Below are 13,735 nucleotides of genomic sequence, written 5' to 3'. Positions count from 1 at the left end.
TGGATCTCCTTGCAGTCCAAGAGACTCTCAAGAGTCTTCTCCAACACCACAGTTCAAAAGCATCAATTCTTGGGTGCTCTGCTTTCTTCACAGTCCATACATGACCACTGGAAAATGTAGCATATCTTTTTAACTCTTTTGTTGCAGTCAGTCTCAAATGATTTTGATGAAAAAAGTTCTGAAGATTATCTTCTACATAATCATTTCCTTTATGGTTTGTGCTTTTTGTATTCTGTTTAAGAAATTATTTGCTAATGATCATAAAGATAATCCTGTGTGTTTTTGGAGTTTTTTTTCTCCTACTTTTCACATTAAGATCTACAGTCATTTTGGAATTGATTTTTACGTATGATGTAAAAATAGGGGTCAGTTTCCTCCTATGCAGCTTTCCAGTATTTTTATCTCTGTTTTCTGTCATTGAGTCCCGTTCTGTTGAAGCTAGTACCTTATAATAGTTGAGAGAGAACACAGATGCTAATCTGTATCTTCTGGCTTCAGAGTTTTTCTCTGACATTTATTAGTTATGTGGCCTTGGACAAATTACATGCCATCTCAGGGCCTAGCTTTTCATCTGCAAGATGGGCATAATAAAAGTTTTCTAAGTATTAAAGGATTTGAAACATATGTTTCACCATATCACAGTTACACACACTGTATTGTGCTTACTAATTGCATGCTCTAAGTTCACTTTATCTCAGTTACATTAACAGTAACAACCATAACAGTAAACAGAAAGTTTATTGTAAGATAGGTACTTTTCCTATTTTACAAATGAGGAAATTAAGGCAAACTGAGACAATCTGACTCCAAATTTGATGTTCATAATGGCCACGATGTACTACTGCCTTTATAGAGAAGTATCAGGTGTAAATGTTTCTGAAGCTGCAGTTATTGTTTCCATTCCCTTTTCGTTTATTTTCTCATGTGAGCAAGATGACATCCTGCCTTCACTTGGTTTTCTGTTTCAAGCCCAGAGCTCTCCATAGTAACCGAATTTACAGTTTGATTTTGTTTGGGTTTTATTTTTCCCCCGTCTTTCTCTGTGTCTTTGACTTTTGCACTAAACTCCATGATACCCAGTGGTGTTTTACACATCTTTCCTTTCCAAATTGCCTTTTCTTGTCTAAGGAAAGGATAGTATAAAGACTGTTTATCAGTTTCTGTCATCTCGGATACCACTCCAGGAAGATAACATCTCTCGGTTGATAATCTCAGATTTCTGTGTAGCAGCCTAAAATACCCCTCAACAATGGCAAGCCACTCCAGTACTCTTGTCTAGAAAATCCCATGGATGGAGGAGCCTGGTGGGCTACAGTCCATGGGGTCGCCACGAGTCGGTCGCGACTGAGCGACTTCACTTTCACTTTTCACTTTCACGCAATGGAGAAGGAAATGGCAACCCACTCCAGTGTTCTTGCCTGGAGAATCCCAGGGACGGCAGAGCCTGGTGGGCTGCTGTCTGTGGTGTCGCACAGAGTCGGACACGACTGAAGCAACTTAAGCAGCAGCAGCAGGAACCACCTACTGTATAAAATTTATTTTGCCTCTAGATACTAGTAGTGAGTTTTGAGTAAAATATTTCAGTGCTTTTTAAGCTTTCATCTCTGTGCTTTTTCTACAGTAGGTTTTGGTTTTCTTTCTGTGAATCAGATTTCATAACTATTTGTATCCATTGCCCTTTGCTATCATATTGTTTTAAAATAATGACTTATTTGCTTATATCTGTAGGTGTCATGTAGGCTTGGGCTCAGTTGAGTAATTCTGCTAGTCTCCAGTGGGCTTTATTTTTTTCCTGCCCCATGCCAGTGGTTGGTTGATGGCCTCAGTTAAATATCTGGTGGCTGGTCTCTGTCAGCTGGGAATGCTGGGCCTTGTATTAAATATTTCTCACTTTGCAAGCTAACTTGGACTTACTCACATGAATAAGTTTCAGGGTTCCTGGAGCAGTGAACAGGTGAACTCCAGTGCACAAGGGCATTTTGAAATCTGCCTGTGTCACATATTGCTAATATTCCTTTGAGCAAAAGAAGTCACATGGTCAACCGAGATTCAGGGGATATAATATTTCACCTCTCAATGAGAAGAAAAATATGTGGTCATTTGGAAATTTATTACACTTTTGTATGACTCATAGTTCCATCTTTCTGTTTTATTTTGCCTTTTTCTTTTTAGCTACTTTATTGAGGTATAATTTATAGACAATAAGACATTTTAAGTGTACAGTTGAGTTTTGACAAATTATACTTCTCTCTCACCACTGCCCCATTCAAGGTGTACAGTTTCCATCACCCAAGAAAGTACCCCTCTGCCACCTTGCAGTCAGCCCCATTCCACACTGCAGAATAGCACTGATTTGACAGAACTTTATATATAAATGAGATCATTAGTTATGTATTTCATGCCTGGCTTTTTTCACTCACCATGTTTTGGAGATTCATCTATCTACTACTCCATTTTATTTATCTTACTACTTTGTTCACCCATATTATTTTCCACAAATTATGTGAATTTGTGAATGTTAGCCCAGCTTATCCTAGTTATCACAATGGAGAAATCATTTACCTTTGAATTTGGTAAGTTTTTATTATTTGAGTGACCTTTCTGGTGAGTTTTCTTTAAGACCCATCAGGAAACAATGAAAAAAAGAGTTTACTTAAAAATCTATGAAAAAAATGCAAAATTTGTGATTAATGTGGAAAACTACAATATGACTTTCAGAGATTGATGTTTTAGTAATATAAATCTCTGGGATCTAATTGAGAACTTTATGATGTGTCTAGGCATATAAACAAGTATAAAGTATATAATAAGTATTCCTTATTGTAATGTTTTTCTAGGCATTTAAAAATTAGAGAAAATGAGATCTTAAGAACTCCTTTCTGTCTTTGTTTTTACTTAATGAAACAGAATATGGCTGCTACTTGTTCTTTAATTAGGTAATTGGTTTAGCATGTTCAGTAGAGGCAGGCAAGTTTGATTAATGCTCATGAAAAACTTTAATGTTAACCTACTCAAAATAATTTTCCAGATAAATGCTTCTTTGGTACTCTGTTAAATTTGTCTGTGCGTATGTAGTTTATGATTACTGAGGTGATCCTGTTACTATCCTTTTGGGAAATAGAAAATTAAATCATGATTTGAGGGAAAAATAGGATTCCAGCTTAATCAGTTAAATTGCCATATAATTCTAGAATAGACAAAATAATTGCATGTCAGGTAAAATTTGAAGTGATAGATTTATATTTCCAACTTTCTTTTTATTTGTTCTGACACAGATAAGTCAGTTTGGCTTATTCTGAATTGCAGTAGTCAGTAGCATTGATAGACAATCTTTGTAGGTGGTTTTCTAAAATAAGCTAATTTTAAAAATCACAAATTTGTGTTTATTATTATTTTTATTACATTTAAGTACAAACCAAAAAAAATGCTATATGTTAAAGTACTTGGTATGACTTCAGCACTACATAATTTTTTCATTTTTATTTTCCATTTAAAAAATTAGTGTCCTATTTTGTACCTCCCCCAGAATGCTTTTTCTTAGAATTAGACCTTTATATATCTGATTAGGACCATTCTTGTTTACTTTGGGTAGGCAGTGGTAAAAGAAAAGGCTTTCTGTTCGTGGTAAGTCCTTGTGAAAGTGACTCTATCAACTGGGTAATAGAAATAATAAGCACACTCCACATCCTTTACTCACCAGGGGAAATTATGAAAGGGCAAAGTTTTAAATGTGGTATTGCCATAGTTTCTAATTATGACCTGTATATTCAGCATTTGAATTCCTTAAATTAGTAATGTCTTATAAAAGGCAAAGTGATCTTGACTCTTATGAGAAGTTTTTTTCTTTCCCTGGCATTTCCTCTAGAAATCTCTTTTATTAATAGTTACTCTGTCAAATCAGTATTCAACTACAGACACTAGTGGTTTAGGAGCTAGGAGAATGATCATGTTAAACTGCAGTCGAGGAGGTCAGAGGCAGGTTAGCAATTCCTGAAGCCTATTTCCTCTATGATGTTACCTGTGCTTGATCACTTAATCTTTCTCAACAGGTCACATGAAGTTTGCCAAATTAAGTTAATTACAAAAGAGAAGGAACACATCATAAATCAAGCACTAAGTACTTAAGACAGCATTGATATCTGAAGGAAAGATCAGTCACTTGAAAGTATATGAGTGCTTGGATGTTAACTTGAAAATATTATACGTTGCTAGTAGAAAATGTTGATCAGTACTTTAACCAGAGGAAAAATAGGTAATATAGATATAATAAATTTTCCCCTACCTTTCCAAGGAAACATGCTTATCTAGTAAATGTATAGTGTTAAGTCAAATGATAAATGATGGGAATTGTCAGTGTAGTTAGAAAACACATTTTGAAATCAGCATGGGGTATTCAACTGTATTTTCCCCACTGATTACGTATTTATTGAATTTTAGTAAGTCATGAATTTTTTTGAATATTCAAAGATAGTATTTAATACCCTATGTTTTGTTCTCATTGTAAAATCCATTCCCAGTTTGGTATTATGAAATAAATTATGACTTAATAAACTAGAAATGCATTCTTTAAAACATGTTTATATTACTTCAACATATAGCATAGAGTTTTATTTGATAGCTTTTCACTATAGAAATGTGACGTTATCTAGTCAACTAATAAAACTGGAAAATTTTTTAAAAATTGAAACCGACTGTAAAAAATTTTAGAGAAATCTTACAACTTTAAAATGTTAAATAACAGTACTTTACATTTATATTTTATCTTTATTTGAAATTAAAAATTTGATTAGAGGTCACACAAGTAGAAATGGTCCACACTCCTGCACAAATACAATTTTGTTTCTAAATTATGCTTTTTCTTTCATAAAGGTTTTTTGGTCTGAAAAGGTAGGATAGTTTGAAAATCAAATATATGTTTTTATAGATTATCATACTACTTAAACATTTAAACTGGTCAATTTTACAGGGAAATTTTTGTAGTTCAGTTGAAGATAACTCCTTAATGAAAATGTTCTTAAAACCCCAGGTTTATTTTTTACTGAAGAAAAAGAGCATACTTGATTTTGTGCTAGTGATAAAAATAATGTTAACTCTCATTAACAATTTGAAAGTAAGATTGTGATTTTGTACCTGCCACTGTAATTAAGCCTAATTGCATTTTTTTAAAATTAGTTTGCAGGTCGAAGTAAGAAGGAAACCAAATACTCTCTCAAGGCAGTTGAAGACATGTTGGAAACACTGCAGATCACCCAGTCTTAAGGTTTCAAAAAGTCTTTCACATTACATTTCACAACTGCAAAATTGAGCTCACTAGTTTGTGACTTATTTGCTAGATGCCCAGTGCTATTTGTATATTGACTTTCTGTTAAGAAGGCAGTTGTAAAGATCACGTTTATATAAACCTAGAAATGGCATTTAGTACTAAGCAGGTAGAAGGGGACAGCCCATGGAAAAGGGATTTAATAAGATTCGTACAGATCAGACATCATTTTTTTCATATCACACATATATAACTGCTCTTAAACCACAATCTGATATATAAATAACCTTGTTAAATAAACTGATGATTTATTAAACTTGCATATGAAAATTCTAGATTCTTTTTGTTATATTCAAATAGTGAATATATTGTTTTAAAGCTTAATTTCTAGTTAACTCCTTTTTTTGTGTGTGGTAGGAAATACATAGCATATGTAGTTGACAGAAGCAAAATTCTGGTAAATTATTTCATTCTCTCACAGTGTCAGGTTGAATTTTGCTCTACATTCCGGTGTGCTATTATTTTATATGCTATAATGTTATTCTGATAGATCTTGGTTAAAGTATATCATTCTCCAAAGTTCAGCATTATCATTTTATGAAATTTTGTTTTGCTATGGGACATAATTGAGATTTTTTACCTATAAAATGGTTTAAGGTTCATGTATGCTATGATAGTCAAATTTAACCCTTATGAAACAAAAGTTATATTTATCCAACTTTCAACACTAAAGTATTTAAAGGGCTATTTAGAAAGCATAGATAATAGGGATGAAAGGAGTTTCAGTGACTTAATTATTTTCCTTTAGGGAAAAATAAGAAAATCTAAACTATTTGTAGAAGCAAATATTTTATAATTCTTGTGTCTCATTACCTCCTTAGTAATAATTACAATTTCTTTCTTTTTTCTTTTTTGAACAATCATTACACTACTGTTAGTAGTATTTGGTGTGTTTTGCAATAAAATAGAACTTGAAAGTTAAAGCACTTTATTCAGACTTTTAAGTTCAAACACTTAATATAAATCAGTTTTTAAAATAGGCAAAATATTACATATATAAGTACACTTAATTTTTAATTACTTGCCAATGTAATACAGAAACTCTGGTATGCTTGCTATTGTGCTCAGTAGGGCAAATAGAGATCATAGAAGAATTGATAAAGTAGAAGTCTGAAGGAAGAGAACTATTGTCAGTATCAGCATTTTAATTTTTTGAGCTGTTAGCAAATTGTTCTCCACATCTAGTCTAATTCTTTCATTTTGCATTTTTTTTCATTTTGTTCTGCCATAGATAATGGGCAGATGTGAAATAACTCTTCCCTTATGACGATACTTCCTATTAACTAATATTTGTTATCACAGGATAAACTGATTTTGCCCATGAATTTATTCACCATTTTCAACATAATCAGCCATTTCAGATAAAGAAAATAGTGCCCACATATTATTCCACTACCTTTTTCCTTTTAATGTCCTGTGAGTCACTAGAGTACTGTATACTTCAGCAGTATTTGTGTAATAAATAATTTAGTGCCCCTTATAACTGTCAGCCTTTAGTTTCACTTTTTTCCTAATTTTAACACCTTCTTTCCAGAAATTTTTAATTTGTTAAGTATATTGTTAATATGTAATAATTTATAGACTTCAAATCTTACAAGCATGAAATCGCAAGTATGAGAATTAATTAAATATGAAATATTAAAGCTAAAAATGGTTCCACAGAAAGATTATGGGGACCCTGGGTCCCTGATGGCATTGATGAACACCTGAACCAACAAGAGTAGTTGCCAGCTTCTGCGCTAAGTACATGAGAAAAATAAACTTGATTATTAAGCCATTGTTTGTATTTTTTGTTACTTCAGTCATATATATTTCTGACTAATGATCCACCATTAAGCTCTTTTTAAAATGCAGAACTGTTATTTTAGACATGTGAGGGATGCTATTTCAGAATTCAATGATTTAAAGTTAAGTAGATAATTACATATAACAAAAGAAGTACTATCTTGTTCCAACTCAACACCCAGTATTTAAGCCAACAGAGGTGAGAAAAAGGCATATTTAGAACATCTTTAATCATGAGAATAACGTTGACTTGGGAACAGAAGAAGATATAGAAAAAATTGAAATGGAGAATTAATGTTTCAATATGCCAGAAGCATACAATTTTTTAATCACATATTTCAAAGATTTTTTTTCATTTAATTATAGAATCTCTTGATTCTCAAAGCAACGTCACTTACATTCAAAGAACTATAGTAGAGTTTAGAAGGGACATTAGAGAGATTTAGTTGTATTTGATTTTAGGATGAAGAAGTAAGGTTCTGAGAAATTAAGCTCTTCTGTGAAAGAACAGGAAATAGGATTAGGATGTCAGGGGTTCCCAAATCAATCCTCTTTCTAGTATATTCCAAGGCATATGTCTAGCCTGTGATAGGTTGTTCTTTGATAAAGATGAGAGCCAGATGTATCCAAGGGGCATTGCTTGGTGGCTGAGAAAGGACTAGAATTCAGATTTTCTGACTTGTGAAATAATTTTTTAATGGAATAATTAAGCCAGACTTTCATTTTTGATAAAATTGAATGTAAAGGAAATTACCCAATAAAGATAATTCATTTATAGTCAATGTGAGAAGTATTTCAAACTGTTTTAGAATTATTTCAAACCTCCTCACTTTGAACTTCTAGTTTCTCCTATCTCCCTTCTCATTCTTGGCAAGTAACCTCTTGTTATAGGCTGAATTGTGTCTCTCCCCACACTACCCCAATTTAATATTTGAAGTTCTAATCCCTGGTGCCTCTGAATGTGACTTTATTTGGAAATTGAGTCTTTAAAGTGGTCATGAAGTAAAATTGAGTCATATTGCTGAGCCCTAATCCAATATGATTGATATCTTTATAAGGAGAGATTAGGACACAAACATACAGAGGAGGCACCATGGAAAGACGAAGAGAAGATGTCCATCTACAAGCCAAAGAGTGTTTCCTCAGAAGAAACCAGCTCTGCTGATACCCTGATCTTGGATTTCTGGCCTTTAGAACTGTGATGAAATAAATTTCTGTTTTTTTAAGACACTTAGTCCTCTGTGTACTTTATTAAGGTATCCCTAGTTAGCTATCATAGCTCTCTTACTATTTCACAGAGAAAAAGAGAGATCATAAACTGTATCAGATATTCTTGTGTGCAACTTCACCTCTTTTCCTCCTAGAGTAGAAGAAAGTAGCCCTACTCATTTTTGAGCTGTTTCCCACCACTGTCTTCCTCATTTTTTATACTTCAGCCATACTTTAATTTCATGAATTTGCCACCCTTTCTTTTGCTGCAAGAGCATCCTGACTTCTCCAAAACTTCATTTCTTTTCTTCACATTTGTCCTTTAACTATTTTCTTTTCTTCACTATACCTTTTTTCTTTTTATTTCAGCTAGTTTCTTTCCTATTAACACTAAAATATGTTTAATTTTCTACCACTTTTTAAAACATCTTCCTTCATTTCCACAATTCACTTGCAGCTACTACTCCTTTCTCTCTTTTTTTTTTTTTTTTACTGCCAGATTTCCTCACTTGTTGAACTCATGTCTATTTTCCCATTCTTAAATTGCTCCAGTCTGGCACCCCCAACTCCCCCCCTTCACCCCACATCGTTCCTTTGAAATAGTTTAGTTCCATGTCACCAATCTAATGGACATTTTCAGTCTTTTAAATCATAGCCATGTTCCATTCCTCTTATGTTCTATGATTCATCTCAAGTGTATACATTCTGCTCCATTTCTATTGCCACGAGCACCCTAGACCAAGCTACCATTATCTGACTCCTGGACTGCAACAGTAGCTAGATATCATCATCACTTTCCCCAGTCAGTTCATCACTACAATTAAAATGTGACAAAACATCACTAATAATAACTTTTTACCCTTCCTCTCTTTAAAACTCGTCAGTTATTTCCCATTTGATGCCTTAAACGTGACCTTTGACGTTCTATGTGAAATCAGAACCAAGAAGGAAGATTCAGATTTTCTTAATTGTAAACTACTTTCCTCTTCCCCTTTATTTCTGGATTTAGTTACACTTAAATTCCATGGCCTTGTTACACGTCTTTCTTCCATAAACTTGGTACTTGTTCCCTCTGTATGAAATAAAGCCTTCCCTGAACTCATCTTTCAGAGGTCATGTCCCTCTTTTTTTTTTCTTACTGTATATTTTTAAATAATGTCTTTTAAAATACTTTAAAAAACTCACAACAAGTTGCAAAAACAATACAGAGTTCCTGTGTACCGGTAAGCTTCTACCTATTATCTTATGTAACCTTAGTAGATTGTCAAACCCAGAAATTGACATTGCAGCACTGCTGTTAACTCAGGTACAGATTTTATTCAGATCTCATAATTTTTACATGCTTACCTTTTTTTTTTTCCTCTTTATGTAGTTTCATATGTAGATTTATGGTACCATCACCACAATCAGGATATAGAATATATATCTCAAAGGAACTCCTTGCTACTTGTTAATAGTTACATACTACACCCTCATCTATCACTAATAGCTACTATCCACTGATTGTTTTTCTCTGTTGCTATAATTTTCTCACTGTAAAAATGTTTTGTCAGTGGAGTCATATAATTTGTAACATATTGAGTCTGGCTTCTTTCACTGGGTATGTTTCCCTTAGCTCTATCAGTGCTGTATGTCTCAGTAGTTTTTATTTTTAAGTAATATTTCATTGTATAGATGCATTGCAGTCTGGTAATCCATTCACCATGAAAAGACATTTGAGTTTTTAACACAACAAAGTGGGATTTATCCCAGATATGCAAGGCTCTTGCTTTACTATTTGAAAATTTGTTAACGTAATTTATCATACTAAGAAGAAAATAAAAGCCATGTGATTATATTGATACAAAAAAACCATTTGACAGAATTAAATACCCATTTATGATGAAAAAGGTATAAAATTTGCATGTAGCATGGTATGTAATGAAATCTAAACATTAATTTGGAAATAAGAAGGATATGCACTTACCATGTCTGTTTGATACAGTACTTGATGACTTAGCTGGTGCAGTAAGAGAAGGGCATAAAAAGTATACAGCCTGGAAAGGAAGAAGTAAAACTCAGATTTACAGATAACCTAGTGGTCTACATGTAAAATCCCTGGAACTCTCCAAGAACATCCTGGAACTAATAAATGAGTTTAGTAAGATCACCAAATAATACAAGGCCAATGAAACTTTTATTTTTATATGCTATAAATGACATCATTTACAGTTGCTAAAAACATACAATATTAAGTATAAATTTAAGAAAATGAGATATGTTTGTTGAAAACTATAAATGCTAATGAAAGAAGAGCTAAATAAATGGAGAGATGTACCATATTCCAACATAGTGAAGATGTCAGCTGTCCCTCAAATGATCTGTGGGAAAAGACTCTGATGCTGGGAGGGATTGGGGGCAAGAGAAGAAGGGGACGACAGAGGATGAGATGGCTGGATGGCATCACTGACTCGATGGACATGAGTCTGAGTGAACTCTGGGAGTTGGTGATGGACAGGGAGGCCTAGCGTGCTGCGATTCATGGGGTCGCAAAGAGTTGGACACAACTGAGCGACTGATCTGATCAAAATCCCAGAATTCTTTGTAGATAGATAGACTTTCTAAAATTTATTTGAAAAGGCAGAGAAACAAGAACAGCCTACACAATTTTTAAGATGAAGGAATCAGACTGCAAAATATCAAGGTTTATTATATAGCTACCACACCATCAGGAGAGTATAGTATTGACACTGATTGTGTGCAAAGCCAGAGGGATAGACACACACAGCAGTGAAAGAAAATGTGGAGTCCAGAATAAACTCACACCAGTATGGCAAATTAAGGAGGAATTATGCTGGGAAAATTTAAATAGTGTTGGAACAATTGGAAGTTTATAGCAAAAAAAAAAAATCCCTCAACTTAGATCTCCCAAGGTTAGGCCAGAATTCTTCAAGTGGCTAGATATAATCCTTTTTGAAAAATATGAATAAATTGATCTTGTAAAAAGTAAAAATGTTTTGTTCTGAGAAGAACCCTGTTAAGTGGAAAGACAAGCCACAGACAGAAAATGTTTGTAGATATATTCAGTAAATGACTTGTGTCCAGAATATCTAAAGAACTTTCAAAATTCAATCAGTTCAGTTCAGTTGCTCAGTTATGTCCGACTCCTTGCAACTCCATGGACTGCAGCATGCCAGGCCTCCCTGTCCATAGCCAACTCACAGAGTTTACTCAAACTCCTCCATTGAGTTGGTGATGTCATTCAACCATCTTATCCTCTGTTGTCCCCTTCTCCTGCCTTCAATCTTTCCTAGCATCAGGGGCTTTTCAGATGAGTCAGTTCTTCACATCAGGTGGCCAGAGTACTGGAGTTTCAGCTTCAACATCAGTCCTTCCAATGAATATTCAGGACTGATCTCCTTTAGGATGGACTGATTGGATCTCCTTGCAGTCCAAGGGACTCTCAAGAGTCTTCTCCAGCACCACAGTTCAAAAGCATCAATTCTTCAGCACTCAGCTTTCTTTATGTCCAAGTCTCACATCCATACATGACTACTGGAAAACCCATAGCATTGACTAGATGGACGGTTGTCGGCAAAGTAATGTCTCTGCTTTTTAATATGCTGTGTAGGGTGGTTATTACTTTTCTTCCAAGGAGCAAGTGTCTTTTAATTTCATGGCTGCAGTCACCATCTTCGGTGATTTTTGGAGCCCAAGAAAATAGAGTCTGTCACTGTTTGCACTGTTTCCCCATCTATTTCCCATGAAATGATGGGACCAGATGCCATGATCTCAGTTTTCTGAATGTTGAGTTTTGAGCCAGTGTTGAGTTTTTCACTCTCCTCTTTCACTTTCATCAAGAGGATCTTTAGTTCTTCTTCGCTTTCTGCCATAAGGGTAGTGTCATCTGCATATCTGAGGTTATTGATATTTCTCCCGGCAATCTTGATTCCTGCTTGTGCTTCTTCCAGCCCAGCGTTTCTCATGAGGTACTCTGCATATAAGTTAAATAAGCAGGGTGACAGCATACAGCCTTGATGTACTCCTTTTCCTATTTGGAACCAGTCTGTTGTTCCATGTCCAGTTCTAACTGTTGCTTCCTGACCTGCATACAGATTTCTCAAGAGACAGGTCAAATGGTCTGGTGTTACCGTCTATAAGAATTTTCCAGATTGGTGGAAAATTTGATGTGGTCCACACAATCAAAGGCTTTGGCATAGTCAATAAAGCAGAAGTTCATAGTAAGAAAAGAATCCCAATTAGAAAATGGGTAGAAGAACAGACACCTCAACGAAGAGGCTACTGTAATGGTGGTAGGTGAAAAGATGTTCATGTTCAATGTAATTAGCTATTAATAAGGAAGTCCAAATTGCAGCTGTAAAGAATACCTATTAGACTGGCTAAAATAGGACTGATAACTCTATGTGCTGATGATTATGCTGAACAACTTTAAAATGTCAAGTGTTTAGCCTTTCTAGAAAATGGTTTGTCATACTTTTATATTATCACATACCTTATATTTGGAGCATTTGTCACTTTAATTATATTTTCAGGTGATTTTCTCCCCCAGTAGTTCTTTAATTATATGAGATCTGAGACTCTATCTGTTTTGGCCCACTATTGGCATTACAGTTTTTAGCATGAAATCTACACATAGACACAGATGTTCATGTATACATCTCTCTCCATTTATATATTTGTATTTCCTTTTGCACACAATTGTAATAATCACAATGAGATGTAGAAGGTATGGGCTTTGCATTGCAGTAGACACAGTAGAAAGCAAGAATAAATCAAGTCTTCTATACTCATTGTTTCTTAATGTAAAAATACAGTTAATTAGAAAGATCTTGATGCCCCAAGTTAAATTAGAAGCATACTGTAACAAACCATTTAAGCCACAAATGATGGAATTCCAATAAGGTAATTTGCATCTCTACTATTTAATATAAAAATACAAACATAATAAGAATGTACAAACCATTTTCAAGTCTAAGCCCTGGAAAAATTCTTCTACCTCAACAAAATGCTGCCACCAAAACAAACTTGGACTAATTTGATGAATAAGTCTTTAATAAGAAAATACATACTTGCAGATGTCCAAATAGTAATGAACATTTCCAAATAGAAAAGAGATAATAACTGAGGAAATCTGAGTTTATGACTAGCAAAGGAGAGAGAAACTACTAAGAATCTCCTTTAATTGCAATTTCAATTCCTTTTTAGGCAACGTAAATATTGCATGACATGGATAAGAATTATGTAAAAATACGATTTGTCAGATAAATGACTAAGAGAGTTGAGGTTTCTCAAAAAGCATGTGCTTTAAAAACTCTAGGTAATAACAATGTGTACCAAAATATCACATCAATTTAAAATCGATTTGAAGCTCTCCAGAGTGGTAACTATAGAGTGATTTCAAGAGTTGGCCTCAAATGACAC

At 34.1% G+C, this 13,735-nt stretch overlaps 1 protein-coding gene across 1 annotated transcript in view; it reads left to right on the top strand.

Annotated features, from left to right (window-relative positions):
- EMC2 (ER membrane protein complex subunit 2) overlaps window positions 1-8,335 on the top strand; it is a 51,960-nt gene extending 43,625 nt beyond the window's left edge. Inside the window, exons 11-12 of the mRNA XM_061439136.1 lie at window positions 5,173-5,260; window positions 8,164-8,335. Coding sequence (XP_061295120.1) covers window positions 5,173-5,259 — 87 coding nt within the window. The 3' untranslated portion in view covers window position 5,260; window positions 8,164-8,335. The remainder of the gene's footprint in view (window positions 1-5,172; window positions 5,261-8,163) is intronic.
- The last annotated feature ends 5,400 nt before the right edge of the window (window positions 8,336-13,735 follow it).

This window comes from Bos javanicus, chromosome 14 (genome assembly GCF_032452875.1).
Source record: "Bos javanicus breed banteng chromosome 14, ARS-OSU_banteng_1.0, whole genome shotgun sequence".
Classification (NCBI taxonomy): Eukaryota; Metazoa; Chordata; class Mammalia; order Artiodactyla; family Bovidae; genus Bos; species Bos javanicus.
The sequence above is the reverse complement of the archived record's forward strand: the minus strand, read 5'-3'. Positions and strand labels throughout refer to the sequence as shown.